At 38.7% G+C, this 26731-nt stretch overlaps 2 protein-coding genes across 2 annotated transcripts in view; both read left to right on the forward strand.

Annotated features, from left to right (window-relative positions):
- On the forward strand, positions 1-15745 carry cd34 (CD34 molecule). Its single transcript, XM_084917818.1, has 5 exons — positions 1-668; positions 10988-11047; positions 11240-11376; positions 13582-13782; positions 14039-15745. The coding sequence occupies exons 1-5, from the start codon at positions 587-589 to the stop codon at positions 14228-14230; spliced, it is 672 nt and encodes a 223-aa protein (XP_084773944.1). The 5' UTR covers positions 1-586; the 3' UTR covers positions 14231-15745.
- LOC146364808 (uncharacterized) overlaps positions 14504-26731 on the forward strand; it is a 26386-nt gene continuing 14158 nt past the window's right edge. Inside the window, exon 1 of the mRNA XM_084917736.1 lies at positions 14504-14577. Within this exon, the coding sequence (XP_084773862.1) occupies positions 14504-14577 (74 nt within the window). The remainder of the gene's footprint in view (positions 14578-26731) is intronic.

The following is a 26731-nucleotide window of genomic DNA, read 5'->3' on the forward strand; positions in this document are numbered from 1 at the left end:
TTCTCTCAAAACTCTGTTTACATTTGCACTTTTGCCTACATCTTTGTACTGTACTTTTGCACTTGTTTTTCATAGACCAGTCAATAGAAATGGCTCATATTTCTGCTAGAGTATCACGTGAAGCCTTTCTTAAGTCTAAGCACAACCACCAAATTGCAGAAAAATCGAAACAGTGCATAAATTGTGCACACTTTTGTGAAAGAAGACAAGTATTTTCACCAGGAAACAAACCTACAACACATAAAGCTTAGTGTGCTGCCACGTATCTCCCAATAACATCTCATTATCCCATTCTGGCCCGCTAATCATGCGAGCACACACAGGAACACAGTAAAGGGAGGAAGAGGGACTGTTGCTCTGGGGGAAATGGGCAGGAGGCAGTTAGAAAGGGGGTGTGGAAAAAGCACAGAGTGAGAGGCCAAAGAGTCGGGCCATATAAAGAGAAAGAGAACACAAACCAGGCTCTATCTTTCTCCTCTATCAGACCTCACCGACGACCCTTTGCTTCCCCACCCTCACACTAACCTTCAGTGTGTAGAAACTTTTTGCTCTAACACAGTCCCAGCACCAACTGAGACCAAAGAGGATGGCTACATCCATGTGGAGAATGAATGGACTCTACAGAAAGATGACTCAACCTCTGTTTCTCTGCACTCTGGTCCTTAGCAGTGAGTACTGTAATAAGTATTTATTAAAGTATGTTATTTTGCATTTTCGGGCATTCATTCTTAGTTAGTTATTCTATCCAAACAGAGTTTTATATATTGTGTGAAGTTCATTTATTTTTTTATCTAAAAGTGTCTAACGTTCTACTCCATCAGCAAGATTTTGTTTATGCCACAGTAGCTTACAAACTAGCTGGGGATTTGCTTTGATGTGTTCCACCATGAGATTGCACACAAATGCAAAGAGGCATGGTTAGCAGTGGAGTAGCAGCAGACACAAAGGCTTTGCTCAGAAGTGGAAGCTGCTGTACATACTCATTATACTTTATACCCTGCAGTGTAGCTCAGTTGAGCTAGTAAACCACACATAATTTAGTCTCACAATTCACACACACACACACACACACACATATTATGCGGAATGTATTTAGAGAGCTGCACATGTACTACATGTGTAAAAGTAACCACATTTCATATTATTTCATCACTGAGCAAAAATAGTTCTTTCATCTGTGTTCCTTATAGTAAATGTGTGTGCCTTTGTGTGCACAAGTGTGCAATTATGTGGATGTGTGTGGACACACTGGGCAGTCCACTCCAAATCAGTCCGAGGCCTGATGTTAATTGCAGGGTAATGTATGGCTTGGACGATAGAGCTTCCTCGCTTGTTGTAAACCAGGTCTAGTTCTAGTTCAGCCCAATGTAACGACTTCTGCAGAGCTAAGGCCACAGGGGCGGTAAATGTTTGGAGTGACCTTGGGAACACTAAGAGGAGTTTTCAAGATTGATGGAAAATAACTGAAGCTTAACTTTTAAAGGGGAAACAATCATGGGATGGCAGAACATGTTTGTAGTGTAGTAAAGAGGCATATTGCCTGCATCAGCAGCCTAACAGATGGTAATTAAATTTACATAGAAATCTAATTACTCTGGGCACACCCCGTCAACGCAGATTACTTTTTTCGATGTATATAGCCTATTATACAATGTCATCTCAAGAGGCGTTACTGTTCAGGCAACATGCTACTCCTTCAGTCTTTCTAATATTTAAAAATGTGAGAAATAATGTCTGACAAGTGATCTAATAACCAACCATGTTTATTTGTGTTAAGCAATGAATGATATGCACTCATACAGTAATGGACCTACAATGAAAGGGACTCACTTGACTTCAAGAACAACTTGTGGCTCACTGTTTTGCCAAAGAACATTGGCATGTGAACAGACCAGGGATGAAACCTGTAATTACTAAAGCGCTAAAGCACCTGAGCCCCAGTGACCCTGGTTATTTGTGTTCTAATCTAGTCTAGTTTTATTATGTCAAGAATTTTGTATAATTTAATTAACTGAGTTTGTTTTCACCCACTTCTTATTATGATTTCAGCCATGATCGCCTCGCCTTTTGCTCTATTTGCAAATCAATGTTTAAGCAGTGGTCTTAATTAGCGTTTAAAAAAAAGGATATAAACATTGCACCTTTGTTTTAGGTTTAAGCACACAGATTCTGATTTCTACTTTAAGAACTCTGCAGTTGTGTTGTCTGCTCACCCGTCCTACGCTTCTCACCACATCCAACAGCAGTCCTTTGATTACACAAATCTGGTCACAGACGGCTCAGAAAAACAAAAACTGAACATTTTTCACCTAATTATATGTGATGGATTGTTGTGTCTTCATGCAGCTCTGCCATTCTGTGTGTGCGTGTGATTATTTTGTTTCTTGTTTTGATTTAGTTTACATGGGTCCCAGCTCTAGGTCACAAGAGACAAATTGTCATTGATTTCTTTTGACAATACCAGCTTCTGTGGTTGCAGTAGTATCAGAAATCTGTCCCTTGATGATGTCATAATTCATTCAAAGACACAGACAGTTTTAATATTTCTTTCTCCATAATAGATGTCTTGATCTACAAAAAGAAGTTTTTTTCCAAGTCTTGCCTGATAAACACAGAGTCTTGAATCAAATCTCTCATCTTGCAATGTTCAGTATGGGATTGTTGTACATCAGGAGGTTCGATTAATGCGATATTAGTAGTCATTGTAAGACTGACAAAAGCAAATGGAGTGACAAAAAAAAGCAGAACTTTAACATTAACTTATCTGTTTTTCTCTCTGATATCTGGGAACCTTGAATACACATTTTTGCAAAGTCTTGGAAAGTCCCACATCATACAAAACCTTTCGCAATTTGGTATGTTGGCATTGTGACCGGTGCTAACTATGTTGTAATAATAGTTTATCTCAAAGTCTCAGAGTATTAGAAGGTAAATGAAGTGTTGGTTCTCACTTTCAGCTTGTTGTATGTGGGAGGAATGGACAGCTGTAAAGACTTTTTATAAAGACAAAACTGCTATAACCAAACGACTTGAAATGGCCTTTGGTTGGAGCATTTCCAAAATGCCAATGGGGTGCTTTCAGTCAGGAGTGATGAGTAGCTACTGAAACGAAGGATAATAAAGGACACACCAGATGTTATATACAACAAGGCACCCTTAGAGATAGAGTCCCTCAACTGGTCAGAGTGTTTTTCATGTGCCTGTGGCATGTCAGCAGCATATTACAGAGGATGTTTAACAAAAAGTTTTGGCTTAGCGGTAATGTCATGTTGCTGCAAACGTGCAAAGAACTATAAAAAAAGTGTCCCCTCTGCACAGTTTTCATAAGGTGGAGATTTGCTATTGAGATAAAGACTGTTTTTTGTATCAGGGTGTAAACATGTTTATTTCTACTGCTGGGACATTAACATGGGCGTCTTGGGCACTGACTTGCAGAATCAGTCTCAAGTGGCCATTCAAAGAACTGTTTTTTTGGAACCAAATTTCCTTCACTTTTAACCCCAGAATTACTCATTTGGTTTATCCGAGCAAACATCCTTGTCACATATAAACAGGTCTCTCACCCTGACTGCAAACAGATTGAGTTTATACACTCACTTCCCATGGCTGTAATTCAGTATCTATGCAGGCGTGCAAATATGCAGCGCTGAAATGGCCATGGACTAAAATCTTAGATGATGTCATTCATTGCCTTTTGGAGTATGTTATAAGCGGTCTCTCTCCCTCTCTCTCTCAAGATTTCAGGGGAAAACCCAAGCTTTAAATCTGCTCTGGAGAAGGGGAAAAACATCTTGTCTCACTTACTTCAGCTTGTCATCTACAATGACTGTTTCTGTTGCTAAGTCAGGGCCTCAGGCGGAGCAGAATAGGATAGAACAATTGCTGCTACATATCATAGTGAAAAAAGTTTCATTCATGGTTGGAATATTCCAGTTTCTTATTAAGTTACTTGTGTGCATTTTTGCATATATGTAGAAGTAAAAAGCCGTTAGTACTTTGTGATGATCTGTAAAAATATGAGACTAATTCGTTCTGAACAAGAACAAGTAAAAGATGAAAGGGTCAAGACTTAATGTTTTAAAGTGAAAGAGCAGACTTCAATGAAAATAAGCCCTGATATGTCTCTGCACACACATTTTTGAAGCTTTGTTTCTCAGACAACAACTTTGCCAATGTAAACATGGCCAGAATATTGCCACTCATGGCCCTCGGCATTCTTTCAGTCTCAAGTTGTGATGATGAAGTTTGAGTCACGTCATCTGCTGAAGGGTGTGGGTCTTTTATGTAAGCCTTGGCAGATCATGGTCTTATGTCAGCCTAGGGTGTGTTCACTTGGGCCCAAAGTCATGGTTGAGGAGCCATGTGAGCTTGCAGAGCAATTAAACCTGAAGCCTGTGTTCTGTAAAACCAGCCATTTTGCTTTAGTGATTTCTAAATGTGCAAACCGGGTTAGATGTGAATAAACAGCTGAAGAAGCTGAACTTTCTGCTGAAAAGAGGTGAAAAAAATGAAAATTCTGCTGAAAAGAGGTGAAGAAGCGGAATTTGTGCTGAAAACAGGTAAAAAAAAGCGGAACTTTCTGCTGAAAAGAGGTGAAGAAGCGGAATTTGTGCTGAAAACAGGTAAAAAAAAAGCGGAACTTTCTGCTGAAAAGAGGTGAAGAAGCGGAATTTGTGCTGAAAAGAGGTGAAAAAGTTGAACTTAAAAGAAATTTTGCTTAAAAAAATTTAGCCATGGCTGACATTCAAACCCAGTCCTCCGAGTCACAAAACAGCTGCTCATCTCACTGAGCTGAAACACAGCTCACCCTTGTGAGCTAAATCAGCAAACACACTTGTAATGTGGTTCCATTCATCAAAATGGGCCAAAAAATGGCATAAAAACCTTCATATTTCAAAAAGCATAAAAGTTATGAGCACCAAAAGATATACCAACCATTAGCAGAGTTTGAATGGTGAAAATCGTATGAAAACTGAAGGGGTAGTTAATCAGCAAAGAACGGAGCAACTAGAATAATAAGGTAGAAGAAAGAATAAAGAGAAACAGGATCTCAAATTCACACAACAATGAAAAACAGAAGCTGCGCTACCATTCAAATCTTCCTTCTTCCAATTACTGCTGTTCTGGTGAGCTTATTGTTCCTTGTTCCCCTGCTGCAATTTTACAGCTGCTAGGATTGAAAGAAAAAAAAATGTAGTCTCTCATTTAATTGAAAATTGGCAGTATGAGATGTCCAAAGGATGAGAAGCTCTTAACATCTCTGCTCAGATGAAACTCAGCTCTATATTCAGCTAATGAACAGAAAATAAGTGTGATTTCTAAAACAAGAACTTGGAAAAATCGTTTCACTTATTATGTCATCATTGCTTTTTCCCTTGCTAAAACGTAAGCAACAGATTGTCCTTACTGACTTATGTAAAGTTATGAGGATGTCGTTACACCAGTAGAATGCAATCACTGCATAAACCACATAATCTACGTTGGATACCCAGGCTGGGATTTCCTTAAAGAGGGCTATATTGTTTACCCAGGGGGGATAAAAGCTCTTAATGAGCATTAGTGGGGGGGTTTTGACTGCCAAAATAATAGCTCTTGGTAATTAATGTTCATTAAATGGCACATTGTTGAAGGCATACTTTAGACATCCTAATTGAAAGCATAAGACTGCACCCCTTGCTGTTCTTAAAAGCCCTTGGTTGGAACACCACATTCATTTGTAGCGTATATGTTTCTGGGAAAGTGTTTTCATTTGTAGGAGATACTGCATTGTTTAGAAATGTGCAAGGTTTTTGAGTTATTACAGTTACTTCTCTGGCTTCCTCTTCCAATTTGGTTCCTTAGTTTCAGTAATATCAAAGCCAGATTGTTTAGAGCGATATGTTTCGGTCTCTTTTTTCTTTCCCAACAGAGTATCATGAAACATGTTAGTCTTGAAATCAATCCATGGATAGAAAAGGAGAGCAGCTTGCCGCCTCTTGGAACAGCTGGTGTGTCCAGTTTCTAATCCACTAAGAAAACGGATAGACTGTTTTGGAAACATAGGTTTTGAATTTCACTGCCCTGCTGAAACAATTTTAATGAGTAAATTAGAGGTTGAATAAAAACAACAGTGAGTGGCTGCTATCAGTAATAATGTTACCTTTTTGTTTTTTTCTTTATTGCTGAAAAACATTTTTTTCAGTACTATAGCTTACGAAACAAAAAACAATAGGCTTGGGTAGAATATCAGTAATTAAATCTTCCTAATAAAAACAGTCCCGGGTTATATTTCTATAACAACAGGCATTATAGTTCCACTCCAAGAGTATGTTCCTGGTGATGGCTGTTATCTGTAGTTTCCAGCATGTTTGTCCCTATAGTTCAAAGAGGTCACTGTGTGCTGTGACATCCAGATCTTGTCATACAGTAGGATGTGCATGGATAACATTCCAAGCCTGTTAATTATTATTGTTTTTGGGTTGTTTTTTTATGGTTGTGTTTTGTTTCAAAGCAGGGGCGTGTGCAGGGTGGAAAAAGTCAACATTTGCCAACCGTCTGTGCAGAAGCAAAATTAGTTCTTATGTTCACTGATTAACTGGTATATTCCAAGTATTTTCATTGCACCAAATAGCAATAAACGGAACTGTAGTGATTTAATGTGCTGTTGTTTTCTTGTTTTTTTTGGTGTTTAGTTGGTTTATGCTATGAAAAGATCTATATTTTTCTTGAAGGCCTGCAGGATTGAAAAGAATCTCTGCTTAAATTTAAAATATAAAATAGAATTCCTCTTAATAGGAACAACTAGGAGTAGCAAGGGATGAGTGATGGGAGACTTTGGGCTCTGCTTTGGACATCTGGTGAAGTAATGGAAGGAGAGTGTGGCTCATTATGACATCCAAGGTGTTGTCTCTACAGTCTGGGTGGAGGTCAAATCTAAGCCCCAAGATTTAGGGCTGAGACTTTTCTCCTTTTGCATGATGTTACTGATTTCACAGCACAGCACATATGTAGGGAGGGAGGGAAAGAGCTCCCCAAGGAGACTTGCTGCAGCTGCACCACTCATTCCCCTCTCCAGGCCTCCTCCCCAATCTCCCCAGAGAGGAAACAGGCCTCATCCTCAAATACCATAAGTAAAGGACTCCTGTCCCCGGCTTATACTGTCTGACTGCAACCACTTAATCAGGTGTGACAACGTTTGTTTTTACTGCAATTTCCTGCTTCTTCCCCACCCTAAAATCAAAAGCTGGGATGACAATCACAATGGCAGCTGAGAGATTTTTGTTTCATATTTAGTTATTTCCCATAACAGCGACATGGGAAATAAAACTATTCTTATTCTCATATATAGGCAGACATACAGTAGACTTATGCATTAAAGGAGTCTGTTTATTCAGCGCAAGTAAAGTATTGATGATGATGATGATGATGAATTCAGAACAAGTATACCAAGTATTGTATGTAGCAGAATCCACTCATGCAGTTTGAGCACTAGATCAACGATTTCAATTTCATCATGGTTGAATGAGAAATTCAAAGGAAGTGCTCAACGTCTGATGCTAAAAAAGTGTGTTTTTATTATTGTTATGCTCATCATTATTGCTATTGGACTCAATATCTCAACTGCCCTTTAAATGCCGTAAATAGCTAAAAGTAAATCAAGTAAATAAAGTGAAGCAAGCACAGGATAACATAAAAAGTTTAATTTTTGTACTTTTTTATGAGTAGAGAAGCTGCATTCTCAGGAAGAGACCTGAAGCTACCATTAAAATGAACACACAAGAGTAAAATCTGTATTTAATCTTATCTTACCATGGTAGCAACTGCGTTTTAGACTGATTGAACTATCTTCAGAGAACATTACGCTTTGTACATTCTCTAGCTTGTGATTTTGGCACCGTGCTCTTGAAATGATGTTTTTGCATCTGTTAGTGCATACAGCAAGGGAAGACTTTTCCCCAGTGAGGAGGAGGGGTGAAAGAAGGTTGTCTGGCAGGAAACAAAACCAAATGTAAAAATGAAAGGTCTGGCTGTCATAGCAACTTTAGTGCATAAATTGATGATAATGATACGCGGCCTCCTCCCTGCAACATGTGGCTATAGCACCCCTGCTCAGACTTGAATCTTCTATATACTGAATACACAAAGCTTTTCTAAAAGTAGTGATTGATGATGTGCAATCCAGGTTGCCAGTTCTGTAATGACCTTTCATGCTGTAATCCATTACTCCAAATTCAGTCACTTGTGAAATTCTTGAGAATCTCCCAAGGGATCATCTTGCTTTATTTCTGGGGCTGACATCCACAGTGTTTACAGCGTATCTGACTTTAGGGGTTTCTTACATTCCCCTGCCATTTAAAGTACATGAAGTACAGTTGGATTAAACTTGAGACCAGCATCTCATTACTCCAGCAGTATGTTAAAAACTCTTGTGGTCCTATAAACTATGTAAAGAGAACAAAGCACTTCCCGGGAGATACATGCACGTCATGGCAGCAGACAAAGCAGGTGCTTTAAGAGACTCATATTTCTTTTTTTTTTTCAAAGTTTTACCTTTTGTCTCACTGTCTGTAATTTTAATTTGTCCAACAACAACTACAGTGTACAGCACATCTGATTTAACTTATTATTTAGTTCTTTACATCTGGCTACACACCACATCAACCGGTAGAACACCCAGGCTAAAAGGAGGACAGCCAGGCCAGGAAGTCCACTTCATGTAGTCAAGCAGTGAAGAGCAAGATTTACTCAATCTTCACCCAAGATTTACTCACAGTCTTGGCCTTATGGATGTGTGCCAAGGATGTGTTTATGCATTTTTTTGTGTTTCCCTGTGTTTGTGTTGAGACTGGAGCGCCTAAGGCTTCTTGTTGAGGCCAGGGGGGCCTTGTTGGAAACATAGGAAGACTTTTCACACAATTGTATAAGCTGTCTGTGTCCACAGTAGAGAGGCACTACTACCTATAACAGTTTGACATATTCCATAATGTTTCAACATGTAAGGATTAATGTAATCACCTTTTTCTTGAATAGTGATTTTTTTCATTTATAAAACATAAGAATAAAGGGATTTACAGTGTCTTACAATTCATACAGACTGCTTAGTAAGTGGAATGCTTTAAAATCTTTCACTGATACTGATTGCACTACGAAATATTTAGAGTCACGAGGTATAAACTAAGGTAAGTCAATTTGGTAGGCTGGCTATTTTTGACATATTAAACACAGCAGATTAAATCATAATTAATCGAATGATCTGATAGCCCAGATTTGTACCCCAATTTACAAATTTAATTGTAGCATATGACCAACTTTGGTCAATATCCAGCCATTTGATGCTGTTGGCGAGATAGGACACATTGCTGGAGAGAACCATGGTCCAATCTAGAGTGGTAGATGCATCATATTGGCCATTCGCTAGCTTCATGTTTTGGATGAAAACATTTCAAAGTGACCTCGGCACTTCCCCAGAATATGTTCAAATTAGCCATGTTTATAGGATTACAAACACACGCTAAACAATTAAATCTACGTCCCATAAATGTGTCTTGTGCTTCACTAAATAATGATAGTGGTGCACTGAAAACATTTTCCTCTGATTGCAGAATAGTTTTGGTTACACGTTAAATTGTTTACACACTACACTGGGTTTCTTCCATGAGAAGGGGAGTGTTTAGAAGTTCAGGCTGAATTGAATTACACCGCCATCATACAGTAGGCAGGATGATCCCTGATGCTGATTATGTCTCATTTACCCTTCATGACTGTGGCAAAGCTGTGCTACATAGTTATATCTTTTTGCGGCTGTTTTAAAAAAAAAACAAGTTAAAGGAGCTTTTTATCTGAGCACTTACGTTTAATAACACTGTCTAGTCTTCAATATATAAAAATACTTGTTAAGATTAATTTTCAGTCATAATATGATTATGATATTAGATTTCCAAAAGAAGTTATTACATAAACAAGATTTCTCCCAGGAGATGGATGTGTGGTGAGGTCACGACTCTTTGAAACTTAGCTGCTCATTTTTATATGATGCAGAGAGTAAAAATTAAGACAACCCTGAGTACTAATTAGCAAGTACCCTTAAGAAAATATGCCAAACTGTTAAATGTTTTTGGGTGGGCTTGAGGTTTAAATCACCAGGAGAAGATGTTCAAACCACCTTTTTAACCTCTATTAGAAACAAACAAAATGAAAAAAAAACTCACAGATATTTACATAAAACATCTTTTCTTAAAGGTGATTATATATACATTAGCAGTTTGTTGCAACTGCAAGAAGTACTGCACTGGCATAACTGTGGGAAACCAAGTGTAAGAAGTTTTTGATATTTGATATCTGTGAATTACAGATGACATGAAGACAAGAGCCAATGCATGAGATGGAAAAAACTTTATCTTTGGAACCTTTACCTGTATGAATGAACTGAAACAACTAGAAGTTAACTACACTCATTTTGTGGGATTTGGTATATTTAATGTAATCATAACTGCAGCAGAGACAGTGGCACACATCATGGAACTAATTATAGTACTTCAGGTAGGACCCGATTGATTTAGTTTGCATCAGAATTTGTAGGCTAATCGTTTAAGATTTGGTACTTGCTCTCATTTGAGACTTCACTATCACTTTTATATAATAAATAAATAAATGTCCTCTTGCCAAGGAATCATAACATTTGGGCTGCAAGTTTGAAGCAAATCCAACAGAATAGGTTCAAAATAAGGCTTGAACTGTAATGTAAAGCTAGCTAATGTTGCCATAGGAAATGACATTATACTTTGGACCTACAATACCGAGAAAAAAACCCCTGCTTTGTCTGATTGGCATCAAACTTTATGAGCCCTTGCAAGAAATGAAATGACAAAACATATGGGACAAACTTTGTATTTATGCAAGAGGCTTTTTTTTTTTTTTTACTATTTTAATTATAAAGTGTTTAATTTGCAATTCCTTTTTCTCGATGTCTCTGTCTTTCTGTGATTCACCTGCTCTCCCTTCCTTACAGGTGTAGTGATATGTCAAGACCAAACCACCGCCTCTACCAAAGCACCGAGTGTCAGTAACGGTAAGAGCCTTCAAAAAATGTATAATGGGATGTGAGAACAGCACTGGATTCCAGAGAATTTCACTATATTTTAGAGATATTATTTTAAAGTGCCAAGTTCCTTCAAAATATATACGACAGGCTTTTGTGACATAAGCCATGTCTTATGTCACAAAAGCCTGACAAAACTTTGTATTTAAACTTTATTTTCAGGGACAAACGAAACCTTCATTGATTCCCTGCTTACTTCAATAACCAAAAGTTTGGCTTCCGGTAACGACAGTGTGCTTTGGTTGCTCACGGCAGAACCGCAAATGGACGAAGAAAACTCCAGCAATGATAATACAATGGTAAATACTGGCCTGTAGCATCATATTTTCAACTTATTAACTAGTAGTACCTCTATCACCAATAAATCTAACAGCAAAAATGAAAATTATATATGTTGTGCTGCATGTTATATAAATGATGACATTTATTTTTTAAACATGTATTTACAAGGGATGACAAAAGCTGTAGTTATATGTATATGTGCAATATATGTGGAGTATAAGTACAGTGATATGAGAGGAGACAGCGCTAATCCCAGTCACTTCCTGGTGGCATTCCCTCTAACCAAGAACCTTTATCTGGCTCCCTACACCTTGTGCCCAGAGGAAGTGTTTTGTGTTGCTTGGAGGAATCAAATGAATGTGTTTAAAGATCTACAGTTGGAAAATTTGGTCTCATAAAAGTGGATCTTTTCTCGGACATTCCTCAGCAATTGTAAATCATGAAGCTGTGCTCAATGCTGGAGACAAATGAACTGGAGAGCTAATATTTTCACTCATGCACTCAAACAGGTGTGGCTCATTTTTTTCCAACTGTTTTTTGCAACAACTTTAATATATTATAGATTTTTTTATTTCTTTTTAAGGTTTGTCAGAACAGGAATATCTGACCTACAGAAAAAACTACAGATTTATCTTACTGTGTAATACAATATACTTATCCTTACATTATTAAACTGTAATTGTACATGTATTTTTTGACGAACAACAAAAGAAATTTGATGTTAAATGTTACATCGGAAGTCATCGTTACATTGGGCCATATGTGACTCCAGGTGTGTAGAGACAGAGCAACAAGTCCGTTATATAGGTCATTACTGCAACATCAAGCCAGAACCATCAACTGTCCAACTCAACCTGAAACTAAACATGAAATTCCTAAATAGCTTGATATGACACTGATAACAGAGTCGGTATCAGTGGATCACATTTTATAATATCACAATGGAGGTTATGGGAAATAAGAACACTAAAATCTGTAAATCCAACACATGTTTTTCTCCTTCTATCTTCAGTATCAAATAAATTGTTTATGTTAAAATATGCCGATTCAAATTAAACATCCAACTATGGTCATGTAAGTTCAAGCAAAGCAGGAATGAGATGTAGGATTTGATCAGTCACAAGCAACAGATGGAGAACAGCACAGATTCCCTGGGATTGATTTTGTCATTTGACTTCAGCCTTCCTGAGTTTCTTCCTCTTCTTTTCAAAGCTCTGAGCATTACAGAAGAGTCCAGCTGTGAGCCCACTCCCAACTAACTGAGGATTAGTTACAGCTCACAGTGGTCTTCTGGGAATGCTGAAAGCAGTCTGGATCACATTACAGAAGAATAAAAAGTGTTCCCAAGTTACAAAGCCTGAAGTTGTGCAATGATGATATCATTATTCCGGGTTAAAGTGGGTAAAAAAAACGAAGGTGTGGTCAGCAAGTTCACTCAGCTGCATCTTGTCTGTAAGGCACACAAGGCCAGTGTGTAGTCTGAAACACACGTTTGATTGGTGGCCCTGTGCTCCCTGTGTATGAATAAAACTATGTACTGAAAAAGTGAAAATTGCATCCGGCAATTGCAAACTAGGATATATTTTGTAGAAGATTGCTCCAGCCTAGACAGCGACATATGGAAAAGTGTACTATTACAGAAACTACTGTCCATCCACATAGCAGCAAGTATGTACTTTTTTGTTTTTCTTACTTTTTGTGTGAAAACCCTTCATAATATTTTTTTTTAATATACTGTATATGAGTTTCTCTCAAAGCTACAGAAGGCGAATTTCAGAAAAAAGTTATTTATCCATCCATTCTCTTCTGCTTGCCCATAGGATCATATTTATTTATTTATTGTTTCTGATTTTTTTTTTTTAAACTACTTGCAAATAGACAATCCTCACGCTTCCTTCTTTATTCTCCATTGAAATAGGACAGCATGGACATTATACACCGGCTACAAATAATATTATAAAAGGCCAACATTTGGCTTCACGTTTAATTTGAACCCTACTCTCCCTGTGAAAGTTCTCTCATTGTAATGCACTACCACAGATACAGACAGCAAAAACTCAGCTATGAGCACTTAACTTGCACTCTCACAACTTGCATCTCATGACTGTGATAAGAACACCTCTTATTTTCTTCTGGATCTTTTTGACCAGAAATGTGTGTTTTTAACTGTTCCCATATAACTTTTTTTAATCACACCTTGTCCTTTCATACTTTTTTTGTAGGTGGGAAGTACTAAAAGTCCATCACCATCATTACATTCATCATCATCGTCGTCGTCGTCGTCGTCATCATCATCGTCGTCGTCATCATCAAATTCCTCTGTGTTTGTGGGACTACTTGTCAGTGGTCTGCTTGCTGCCCTTGGAATCACTGTAGGTTATTGCTATCACCAACGCAGGACTGACACCAAGGCAGTGAAGCTGGTAAGAATATTGTACAATATACAGTAGAGTATCTTTCCATTGTGGAACTCTCATATTTATATATTCATGCTGGCACAGGTGTTACTGTAAGCTGTAGTACACCATACCATGCACCTGGATTCATCAAAAATCTTTATAACAATTGTAAATTCTGAACAGAAAGATGACTTTGTATTATTTCATGTGTGTATTGTGATGGTCAGTTGAAAATTTCTAGTCTTTGTATGATGAGCTCCTACTTGTGGTCTATTTACAGACAGATGAGACCTATCCAGCAGATCAGGAGAACCAGGGGAGCACTCTTGCTTCTGTAGCCCCCCTCATCCCCACTCCTGAGACCCAGGAGAAACCCAGCGTAAATGGAGAGTCCCCCGAGGCAGCCAAGACCCAACCTCCTCCACCTACCAACGGCCACTCCACCACCAAGACAGCAGACACTGAGCTGTGAAATAGTCCAAAATGAATTGAATCCCAGGAACTACCCATCTATACACACAGACACATCTGATGAAAACACATCTTTGTTTCAGAATTCACTCCTGCCTAATCACACAGAGGCCACAGAAATGTGGACTTTAGGGACTACAGCAATCCCTTACATAAACACTCCTGTTGTTATATGGTCCTGTTACCTGCTCTTTTAGCTACGTGCCTCAAAAAACATCAGGAAAACTAGTCTGATGATGACAATAATGGTAGAGATGAATGATGCTGATTAATCATGACGAAGACTCGGTTCCTGGGTTTTGATGGCAGTCAGGAAGGAGATGAAAGACAGGAGATGGGCAGTTCTGGGTGTGAAGAGACTATAATGTTAGTATTAACCACAGCTTGCTACCATGATGACTGCAGCCTCTGGAGTCACAGCAATGTGCTGTCCACTTCAGCAGAGGCTCTGCCTGTCATCTGGTTTAATGCTCCAGCCAAACATCCAACTGAAAACACAGCTAAAGCACCTAAATAACACATGTCCTTACATTAATGTAAGACCATAACAGACAGACAGGAACTAACTTACACTGCCTTGAAATCTGTTTACAAGAATACATCTTGTATTCTTAACGTGCGTAGGTGGTTGAAAGTGTGTGTGTGTGTGTGGGTGTACTATGACATTTTGCATGAGTGTATTAACTTGCATCTGTACTGTGCATTGACTGTATATATCCATACATGCATCTAAGCTTATCCTCCTTATTGTACTGTATGTACATATGTGTGCTTCATGATCATTTTGATCAGTCGTGTCAGTGATTGATAAATCTTAACCGCATGCGACAGCCATGAAAAATGTAGAAATTTGTAAAATGATGGCTAACCAAGTTGTGGACAATCGCCATGGTGAAGCAAAACGAGTATTGACGTTTAAGTCACACCGTGGCATTAATCATGAAGCCAAAAGGCCTCTTTACTCACTGTTTGACCAACAAACTCACAAGGACTTTAGACACAGAGCCTCCTTATGTCACCTCTGCCCATCCATTTGTTAGTATTATTCTCTGTCCAGTACTGTATATACTTGTTTTTATTCTGTGTATCCATACTTGTATTGCTCATTCTATGTGCCAAGATTTTCATTTTATAACTTTTATTGTGTTTAAGTATATACTTCTCCCATCATCATGATATTTTATCTAGGTTATATGACAAAGAAATATATTTAGAAATGAATCAAGTTCAACATCTAATGGTCCAAATGTGCCTTTTTTTAATCCTATAAATACAGGTAACATCAGTTTTCCCTGACATGCCTAATAACAATAACAATAATGATAATAACTTTGAAAACTTTGATATCAAACTGGAATGTCCTGCATTCATTGTTCTTTTGATCCATCTTGTATCGTACCATTATCACATCAATATTTCAGTGTGACTATTTAATTTCACTAGCACTCTGTAGTTAAAATGGGATTTAACATGAAAAAAAAAACCTAAATAAATAACATTGTATATGTTTTCCTGTTTTCAGCCTATTTTTTCCCAGAAAAAAAGCGAGTGATTTTGCTTGAGTTTAAAGAGAAGTTGGGTTTTTAACTGCTGCCAAGCTCCTTAGACAATTACTGACAAATTGTACACAGACACGTACATACTTACACACATCTGTGGTCTAAAACACATGGAATTTAAGTCCCATACAGCCCATAAGGGCCACAGCTGGTTTACATTAGCAGTAGTAGTGACATCACTTAACACTGTTTTGTCTTCCACAGTTTGGGTGGGGCAGTAAAAACATCCCCCAGCTGTCTTGTTGAATGGATCAGGACATGCTCAGAGTCAAAAGTCAGTTAAAAGTCAAGGCCATTAACATGGTTATACACATTTACTTTAAGCATTCATGTTATATTGTTAGTATAGTATTTATAATATTATATTGATGTACAGGGTGAGCCATTTATATGGATACACCGTAATAAAATGGGAATGGTTGGTGATATTAAAGTCCTGTTTGTGGCACATTAGTATATGTGAGGGGGCAAACTCCTCAAGATGGGTGGTGACCATGGTGGCCATTTAGAAGTCGGCCATCTTGGATACAACTTTTGTTTTTTCAATAGGAAGAGGGCCATGTGACACATCAAACTTATTGGTAATGTCACAAGAAAAACAATGGTGTGCTTGGTTTCAATGTAACTTTATTCTTTCATGAGTTATTTACAAGTTTATGACCACTTATAAAATGAGTTCAATGTGCTGCCCATTGTGTTGGATTGTCAATGCAAACCTCTTCTCCAACTCTTCACACACTGATAGCAACACCGCAGGAGAAATGCCAGCACAGGCATCCAGTATCCGTAGTTTCAGGTGCTGCACATCTCGTATCTTCACACCATAGACAATTGCCTTCAGATGACCTCAAAGATAAAAGTCTAAGGGGGTCAGATCGGAAGACCTTGGGGGTCATTCAACTGGCCCACGACGACTGTGGTGGTGCACCATCTTGCTGGAAAAACTCAGGGAACGTACCAGCTTCAGTGCATAAAGAGGGAAACACATCATCATGTAGCAATTTCAAATATCCAGTGGCCTTGAGGTTTCCATTGATGAAGACTGGACCCACTATCATTGTACCCCATATACCACACCAAACCAGTTAGTGTCAGACCAATAGCGGTGGTTTTGTTTGTTAACTTCACCATTCACATAAAAGTTTGCCTCATCACTGAACAAAATCTTCTGCGTGAACTGAGGGTCCTGTTCCAATTTTTGTTTTGCCCATTCTGCAAATTCTGGGGCCAATCTGGCTCATCCTCGTTGAGATGCTGCAGTAGCTGGAGTTTGTAAGGGTGCCATTTGTGAGTAGCTAATATCCGCAGAAGGGATGTTCGACTAATGCCACTCTCCAGTGACATGCGGCGAGTGCTACGCTGTGGGCTCTTGCTGAATGAAGCTAGGACAGCCACTGATGTTTCTTCATTAGTGACAGTTTTTTTGCGTCCACATTTTGGCAAATCCAACACTGAACCAGTTTCACGAAACTTAGCAAGCAGTTTGCTAACTGTAGCATGGGAGATGGGTGGTCTCGTAGGGTGTCTTGCATTGAAATCTGCTGCAATGACCCGGTTACTGCGTTCACCAGATATCAACACAATTTCGATCCGCTCCTCACGTGTTAACCTCTTCGACATGTCAATGGCTGTGAACAAAGAGAAACTTGTAAATAACTCATGAAAGAATAAAGTTACGTTGAAACCAAGCACACCATTGTTTTTCTTGTGACATTACCAATAAGTTTGATGTGTCACATGGCCCTCTTCCTATTGAAAAAACAAAAGTTGTAACCAAGATGGCCGACTTCTAAATGGCCACCATGGTCACCATCCATCTTGAGGAGTTTGCCCCCTCACATATACTAATGTGCCACAAACAGGACTTTAATATCACCAACCATTCCTATGTTATTACAGTGTATCCATATAAATGGCCCACCCTGTATTGTGTGTTGCTCTCTGCCACACGTGACAGTTTGGCTATTTTTTCCCATACATTCATGCCTTTATTCCATCACAAGATCAGGTCCCATATGAATTCCTACCCTGCCCTGTCCCTCTCCACACCCTAAAGGAAAATATGTCCTCAATGCCATTTAGCAATGCTGTAGGACAACCCTGTTGCCACATGAAGTCACAATGTAAAGCCAGCAAGAAGCGCATACCATACTAAATGTAGTCAAGTCTAAGACTGGCCATCTGTCAGACAGCATCAAATTAAAAGGTGCAAATCCCAGAAAATGTTAAAATTGCTTTATCTATGCTCTCAGACATGTATCTCTGTTATTTACAATCTACTTGACAGGCTAATATCACATTATTTATTAAGTGTCTACTTTCAAGAAACACACTCCACCAATGTGAAAATGCCTAATTAAAGTCGTTTCCCTCAGCTTTTACATGTTTACTCATTTCCCAAGTTTCTAGTTCATGTTTTAAGATGTGTACTTTTTGCATTTGTTTTTCTCCATTTGTCCTGATGCAGTGTAAATTAACTGTAGCTGCATGCTGCACTGAAAAAAGAAATCAAATAAAGCATTGATTCCATATTGCTGTAGAAAAAACACTATCAGCTGTTTCGAAAGAAAAGATTAATAAGAAGTACTGTCTGAATTAACATGAACCTCATATGAGAAGTGAATATGAATGTAGTTTAAGCCTTGAATTTTCCACCCCTATGCCCCTGCAGAGTATCAGTTCAAACCTTCCAATTCTCAGCTTTTGTTCAGAGTCACGTAAGTCCCCTAGTTCCAAGCTTGTTCCTTTCGCATCTTTTATCCCATCCAAATCTTAGTCCCCCCACCCCTTTATACTCCTGGATTTGGCCAAGAGTAGTGTATGTGTGTCGTGGAATCTGGAATGATGGACTAAACTCAGCTGGTTGTTTTTATTGTGGGGATGATCCCCCCTTAACATAGTTACAGCTGCCAAATACGTCATGTTTTCCTTCTCCACGCCAAAGCTCAGCCCTTCTAAACTCCTTAATGGTAAGATAATATTGGTTGGAATGGGAGGCTGGAGGAAAAGTAGAGCACTCGAGAGACTTCGTGGGACCCTGAGGTCAGAAGGTGTGGCCTGCACACTGAGCATATAAAGACTGATAAATGTAAAGGTTCATGAAAAGGTCATTGGATGCCAGGGTGCTGACAGAAAAATCAACTTCATACTGCACAATACATTTAACCTGGAATAACTAAGTTAGTGTGTCTTCAAGGAGAAAATACAATAAAGAATGCCTGCAGCTTGCTAATGTCTGGATTATTATGTGAGCTGTATTAACAAAACAACTGTGCATAAGAAAGTGACTCTCTGAGGCTTTGACCGTGATAACATACTCTCTTTAGTCATATACAGTATTCCTACCGTTTATTCAGTTAAGGCAGAGAGCTCTAAATCCCAATGTCGATACAGTGAAACAGTGATATTCTGTTTTCTTTTGGATCCATTCATTACATCTGAAAAAGAGAAAGCCTTTACTAAAAAACAATGTTTTTTTAATGTTGCATTCACCAAATTTGGAATCACATTGTTGCCCATTTGTGATATGTGTATAAGAATTTCTTTAATTTATGTATTAATCACATTATTTTATTGTATAATGCCTTGGTGCAACTGGATTTTAGCATGTCTCACACTCATGCAGTTAGACAGAGGGTGGGGGTCTGGTAAGGAAGTTGGGGGAAGCAGACAACTCCACAGGAAGAATCTTTTGTCTCTTCAGCGACTCTGGGAGGTAGCAAGGGAGTGTGAACCTTAAGGTGTGAAACAGCTGTGTACTGCCTTTTGTTCCTGGACAAGGTATTTAACTGAGAGCCATGCTAGGCTCAGAGAGAGAATCTGCTGACCGTCTGCCCCACGATCATGCATGCTCTCCACCAAGCTTGGTTTTCTGTTCTTTGTCTTGATTAAAGAATGTTAGCTACTGCTCACCGCTTGTCTGCAGGCTTTATTTAATGGGGAAAAAAGCGTTGGAGCAAGTGCACACTGCTTTTAAACAACCTTCTAAGGTTTTTCAAACACGGCTGGTTAACTTTCTTTAAAATTAACATGTTTCCCTCCTTGTGATTCATGTATGATGATACTTCTTAAGAGGTGCATTTAACTGGACCAAGTTACTATGCACAAATTTGCCTTTTTTTTTTCTTTTTTTTTTTTACAGGTGCCTGGTGTTAGAGAGACTGCAATGATTGGTTTTGTTCTCATCCACCAGTGTGGTTCAGATTGCAATTACTGAAAAAATCCCTTCAGAGAAAATGGTGTACCAACCAAAACTCCAGCTGACTTCCTTTTTGTCTGCACTTATACTTCAAATATTTTATGCAGTAATTAAACACCTTACACACTTTTTTTTTTTTAACACACCTAGCTAGTACCAGGTTGGAAGCCTGGTAAACAACAAACTGCTGAAAACATTTCTCAGAGATTTTGTCCATATCGAACTGACATCATGTAGTTGCTGCAGATTTGTTAACAACACATCCATGATGCAAATTTTCCATTCAACCACATCCCAGAAGTGTTCAACTGGATTGAAATCTGGTGACTGCATAGGCCAGTGAAGTCACTGTCATGTTCAAGAAACCAGTTTGGGGTAATTTTAGCTTTATAACATAGATGGGTATATTGTCCCAGATGGGATAGGTTCCAGCACCCCCCGCAACCCTGAAAAGGATAAGCGGAAGCGAATGGATGGATGGATGGGTATATTGTGGGCATAAAGAGATAGATATAGTCAGCAACAATACTCGAGTGGCTGTGGTATTTGAATGAGCATCAAATGGTACAAAAGGGCCCAATGTGTTCTAAGAAAATACTCAAAACTCCACCATTGATACAAGGCAGGATGGATCCATTCTAGCCTAAGTTTTCCTGTTCTTGAGGTGAAAATATCCATTGAACTACTGCTCAGTGGATATATTCTATTTTTCAGACCATTCTCTGTAAAGTGTAGAAATTATGTGGGGAAAATCCCACTAAATTATTAATTCATGAAATCTCCAAAAGTTGACTCTGTTCATCTGGACGTAGCGTTTTCAGTGGGAGAAACGTTTCGTCACTCATCCAAGTGACTTCTTCAGTCTCAGCTGACTGCAGGTTTCCCCAATCTTATAAACAGTACATTTGCATAATGACTGAAACCAGCCCACTGAATGAACAATGGGCTGGGAGGTCAGTTCCTTCATCATGATTATGCAAATTCTCATGACCATTGATCAACAACCACTGCTCAAAGACCACTGATCAAATTCATGAAATACTCAGAGAAACCTGTCAAGCAACAACAATCTTTAACATGTCAATAAGCCTAAATGCTTTGAGTTGCTCACATGAGATTGGTTGATTGGATACCTGTGTATACAAGTCACTGAACAGATTTACCTGACAAAGAGAGAAAAAAATGCAATTTTTACTTCTCTACATATAAAATTATAACTATTATCCATCTCTTTTGCTTATCCTTTTTCAGGGTGGTGGGGAGGGGGGCTGTAGCCTATCCCAGCTGTCTCAGGGCGAGCGGCAGGGTACACCCTGGACAGGTTGCCAGTCTAACACATAGACACAGACAACCATTCACACTCACATTCCCACCTATTGGCAATTTAGAGTTTCCAGTTAACCTATCTCCACGAACAGCATGTATTTGGACTGTGGGAGGAAGCCAGAGTACCAGAGCATGCAAACACAGGGAGAACATGTAAACTCCACATAGAATGACTGATGGTGGAATTGAACTCAGAACCTTTATGCTGTGAGGCAACCGTGCTAACCACCGTAATTATTACAGCTGTTACAGTTGTGACATTTTGAAATACAGAGCGTACCAACCGTTGCCTGACAGTCAAACAACAACTTACTGTTGAAGTACCAAATGCAGTTAGGAAGGATGTGAATGGGTGTCTAAACATGACAGGAGGAAGTTAAAGAAATGTGAGCCGCTTTTTTACTGGCATTTTAGAAGTGGTGAAAGGGCCACAGCAATCCACAGCAACAGGAGAGAAACCTAAGATACTTGAACATAGTTTAAAAAAACATGCATTGGGGAAATGTAATTTGCAGTTTCAAAGCTGGGATCCACATTAAAGGTAGGTGTTCTTTTGAAGACAAATATGGGGTTTCCCTGACTAATGTGCACACATAAGGGATTGACCAGACTGTCATTGTGTACATTATGGTTTTAAATGCAGTTTTTATTGGTTCTTTTTTAAAAGTCAGTAATACTAGGACACTATTTAAATCTCAAACTACATCTTATTTTCATCAATGGGATTAGATTATTCCTTTATTTAAACTCTTGTTAAGTCATTTCTGGTCATACAATAGTTTGCAATAGATTTTTCTGAGGATTTTTCTGTGGTGCATTTTGAAAGTAACGAATTCAAACTGAAAAGGTGATATTTCACATTTTGTCTCCATAGAAACCAAGGCAACATGTAACAACGGAAACTTGAATTGATATTCCATCTGTTTCCTGCAAATCTCTCTGTGATATTGTTGTCTATTACCAACATCTGCTGTAGGAAAGAATCTGGAAAACATTGCCTCTTGTTTCCAGTGATGCAACAATCCAGAAGGCACATATCACCCTTTAGTAAACTGTAGTAAGCCTGAGCACAGTTGATTGCAGTAGAACAATTATTTACAAAACCAGTTACGAGTTTACAAAATCACTACACCAGACAAACTACACAATAACCCCACATTATAGGTCTAATTTATTAGGCTAATAAAAAATACCTAATTTTAGCCTCAAAACACTTCTCAGCTACCCACTATAAAGTAGGTGTATACAGAAACACAACATTCTTCAAGTGACTTGCATGAGGTGCTTTTCCAAACTAGAGTTAAGAATGGACTGGAAAGTAAATGTGATATTGTTGGGTTAGGATGCCCCCTGCTGTGGCCTTAGGGCCAAACTGCAAACTCAAAGTTAAAAACACAATAAACAGCCTATTCTTCATTTTTTTGTTCTCTCTGAAAACAGGCCTACAGACACAGCTACTGCTGCTGTTCACCATCAGCTCAACATATGGACATTCTTCACTTGAGTCTACAACTTGATGATCAGTTTTTTCAAGCATAATTTTCACAGAGGAATGCCCAACAATGAAGAGACAGCAACATTCAAGCCTAATGTCTGCAGAAATATTATACATTAATGCCTTGGTACTGGAGGTAAAAGATCCAGTTAATCTACCTCTTTGTGCCTGATGATAAAATAATTTAAAAACAAATTAATCTTCATAGAGCCCACACAGGGAAACTGTACGGAAAAAGTGAGAGGAACATCTTAAAGTTAAAAAGTATCTACTCACTGAACTTAACAGCTGGATGTGCCAACATAACATTGCTGTCCATCAAAAAACATGTATCGCCATTTTTGACTTTTTATAAATGTAATGTGCTCATTCTGCTGTGTCTACTCTCAGGGGTAAGAACTCAAATAACTAATGAAAATAAATGTAGTAGATTTATAGAGCCTTTGTTTTTTAAAAAAAATGCAATTCAAAGTGCTTCACAGGTCTAGGTCCAATCAATAATCTATGTTAAACCATGAAGCTATGTTTTTATTACTCATCTTGTTGTGATGTGGGAAAATAGAACACAAAGAACAAACAGTACTAACAAAGTTTAAGAATAATTAATTTATGCAGACTAAAGCAGTGCTCAACTATGTTGACGTTGGGTAAAATACTAAATCAAATCCTATGTTCTGCAATCTTTTTTTTTATATTTACTTGAAAGTAATGAGTATGAATCTTCTGCTGCCATTGTTCTAGGTGAATATGTTAATGTAGGTTAACACAGTGTGGCTTGTCAGGGAAGGCCAAGAAAGAGGGCAAATCCAAGGACCTGGAACATGAATGTCCAGAAAAAAATCTGAATGAGAGGCCGGTCTTATACTAGTATTTTGGGGACAAACTGGACTGAAAGGAAACACTTTGTTAAACCGCTGGTGTAGGAGAGCAGTGTGAACCAGTGATGAACAGAAGCAACTGAACCCAGGAGGTCAACATCAGTTTTTTTGCCACCTTGTGGTGGACGGTAGAAGAATCAGTTTGCCAGCAAATACTCCTGTTGATCTTTGGCATTGAGCAGTGGTGTTTTTTGAAGTGGGTAGGAAGAAGAGGGAAAATTCCAGAGAAGACGCAGAAAGCAAAGGTGAGGAGTTAGACAGAACAGCAGGACTTCCTCAAGACCTTTCTTCTGGAGCATCTCTGTAGGTCACTGTACCTTCACACACTCCTCTGCAAACCATTAAATCCAGTGTGGAATCCAGTCTCTGTCAATGCAAGTGTTCAAAAAATATTAAAAGACTTAAATCTGTCCCTAGTATACTTGTTGTGCATTTAAAGCAGGGAACAACAGTGCTGCCACGTGGGACGAATGACGCATGAAAAAAGACTGTGTAGGCTATGAAGGAAACTGACAATAAAAAAGCCAAGTGGTTACATGTATTGACCTACAGGGTCTCCCTGCTCTGCCACAGGCTTCAAGCTTTTGCCTTTTGTTTTTTATAAAACAAAACTAAGCGCACATAACTTTACCATCTATGACAAGGCATCATGTGATGCAACAATTTACCTTTGCCATGAGAGTTATTGGCCTCTCTGCCAGTAAGTTTGCTTCATGCATTGTACATTTTCTTGAAGAAAACTCCTCATATAAAGAATACATCCTGTGAAGAGATGGATGCGGCTACCAGAACCGAAACCTCCTCTTATGCAACACCCTCCGCAAGTTTGCTACTGAAAACAAGAAGCAAGTTACGCAGTAGTATCTTAAAAGATGTCACACACAAATAGAGGGTAATTTGCTGCATAGTGAGAGAAGCCAAAGGAACAGAGACATCCATGTATCAGGTGAGTGTCCTGCTGTGATCCAGGGAGCTATGCCCAATCCACGGCCATACCATGTGAGATACATGGACTACAGTTTCTTCGCACACTTCAGCCAAGTGAACACCTGCAAGTCAATCCGACCGGGGAAAAGTGCTGCCGATCCAACAATGGATTCTCTCATTTACTTTACTTTCACACTGAGATGATTCCAGGCTATTTAAAAAAAATACATGCTTACTTTTGAACATTTGAGTCCAATTTTATGTTTATATAATGTGTGAATGTGTTAAAACTCAGTTTTTGGCTCTCTCTTCACTGCCCCTATTTTTTCTTCTTTCCTCCTTTGATATGGGTCGATCCACTAGATTCAATGCTGGTGAAACTATACCATACCACCACCACTGATAACTTACAACCCTAACCAACCTCAGGAAGAAGAGGAGACATCACAGTGTCACTATTATACAGCACCAGATGACAAATTAAGAAGCTTAACATCTTCAAACGCTTAATTTTTTAAAACATGATACAGTGTCGTGTTATTGACCTTAGCACTAGAAAGTGTGCACCAGAAATTACTGGTAAATTCTTATAATATGTGGTCAAATGTATCTTAAGGAGGAAATCACTACAGATAATTTTATTACTCTTAATAGCCTTCGGACATTATTTGGCCAAGCTTGAGGTTTTTATAGAAATTGGGAAACTGCCAGGCTAGGAGTTGAGATAGATTAGCTTTGGGTTGTTTTTTTAAGACCAACCTGTCAGACGGATGCGTTCATGTCTGTGGAAGAAGGCTAGCAATTAGCACAGAAATGCTGCGCATTTAATTTGAATATAGACGAGGCTTCGATGCAGCGAGTGCGTTGTGTGGAAATAGCCTTGCTATCGCTAATTCAACGGCTGAATGGGGCACAAGTAGAGACCCAGGACGTGAGGACATTTGAAAAACACGCATATCCACTTGTGGTCACAGCGAAACAAGTAAGTACATTTGAAATATTAAACGGCGCACTGATGACTGTGTAAAGTCATTTCGCATCCCAAATGTGTACCAAGATAGCATTATTGCTTCATTTAGGTATTTAGGTTTTTATATGAAACGTGTATTTTTTCATGCTCCTGATTTTATTTATTTATTTACTTATTGGATGTACGTGCTAATCGTTGGACAAGTGGCACAGAAGTTGACCCTTTATTTGGTTCAGCCGACACTGGAGGGTTTTATGATTATGTCTAGGCCTGGGCTTTGATGAGTGAACTCCAGAAGCTTAAATTTTATTCCTTTTGAGACATTTAAAGGTGAATCTGGTCTTATGCATGGGATCATTGAGGCTGTGCATTACCCAACTTTGCTTGAGTTTCAGCTCAGGGACTGATAGCAGTTCACCCACCTCCAGGATTTTAGGTCAGAGAGTAGAATTCATGTTTCCCTCTATTACAGACAATCCTGTGGCCCTAAAGTAGTAATTAAATTCAAGTCAATTCATTTTTATTTATATAGCGCCAAATCACAACAACACTTGCCTCAAAGTGATTGTAAGGTAAAGACCCTACAGTAATACAAAAAAAAAAACCATGAGTCAGATGATCTCCTATGAGCAGCACTTGGAAACAGTGGGGAGGAAAAACTCCCATCACCTGAGGCCCTTAGCAGCCTAGGCTCATTGCAGCAGGGAGGTTTCAGGGTCACCTGATCCAGCCTTAACTACAAGCTTTATCATAAACTTTTAAGCCTAATCTTAAAAGTAGATAAATAAATAACCTGTCCCCCAAAATCTAAACTCGCTGCACAGAGGAGGGGCCTAAAGCTTAAAGCTCTCCCTCCTATTGTACAGTGTAATACTCTCAGACTGATACCCATCAGTCTGAGAGCAAAGTGCCCTACTGGGGCGATATGGTACTATGGCATCTTTAAGATAAGATGGGGTTGTTCAAGACCAATTTTGGATTTAACAGGGAGTGAATGAAGATAAGCCAATATGGGAGAAATATGCTCTCTTTCTAGCCCCTGTCAGTACTCTCACTGCAGCATTTCGGATTAACTAAAGGTTTTGGTGTTTGCCATCGGATTTCATGGATAGATGAGGCTGGTTATCATCTGCAGTGTAAATGTGTGCT

The sequence above is a fragment of the Perissodus microlepis genome, chromosome 20 (genome assembly GCF_051167445.1).
Source record: "Perissodus microlepis isolate ML-2025 ecotype Zambia chromosome 20, ASM5116744v1, whole genome shotgun sequence".
In the NCBI taxonomy this organism is placed as follows: Eukaryota; Metazoa; Chordata; class Actinopteri; order Cichliformes; family Cichlidae; genus Perissodus; species Perissodus microlepis.

Coding starts and splice junctions, on each gene's coding strand:
- cd34 (XM_084917818.1), top strand. CDS start 587: ATGGCTACATCCATGTGGAGAATGAATGGACTCTACAGAAAGATGACT. Junction 669..10,987: donor CTGCACTCTGGTCCTTAGCA/GTGAGTACTGTA, acceptor CCTTCCTTACAG/GTGTAGTGATATGTCAAGAC. Junction 13,783..14,038: donor ACACCAAGGCAGTGAAGCTG/GTAAGAATATTG, acceptor GTCTATTTACAG/ACAGATGAGACCTATCCAGC.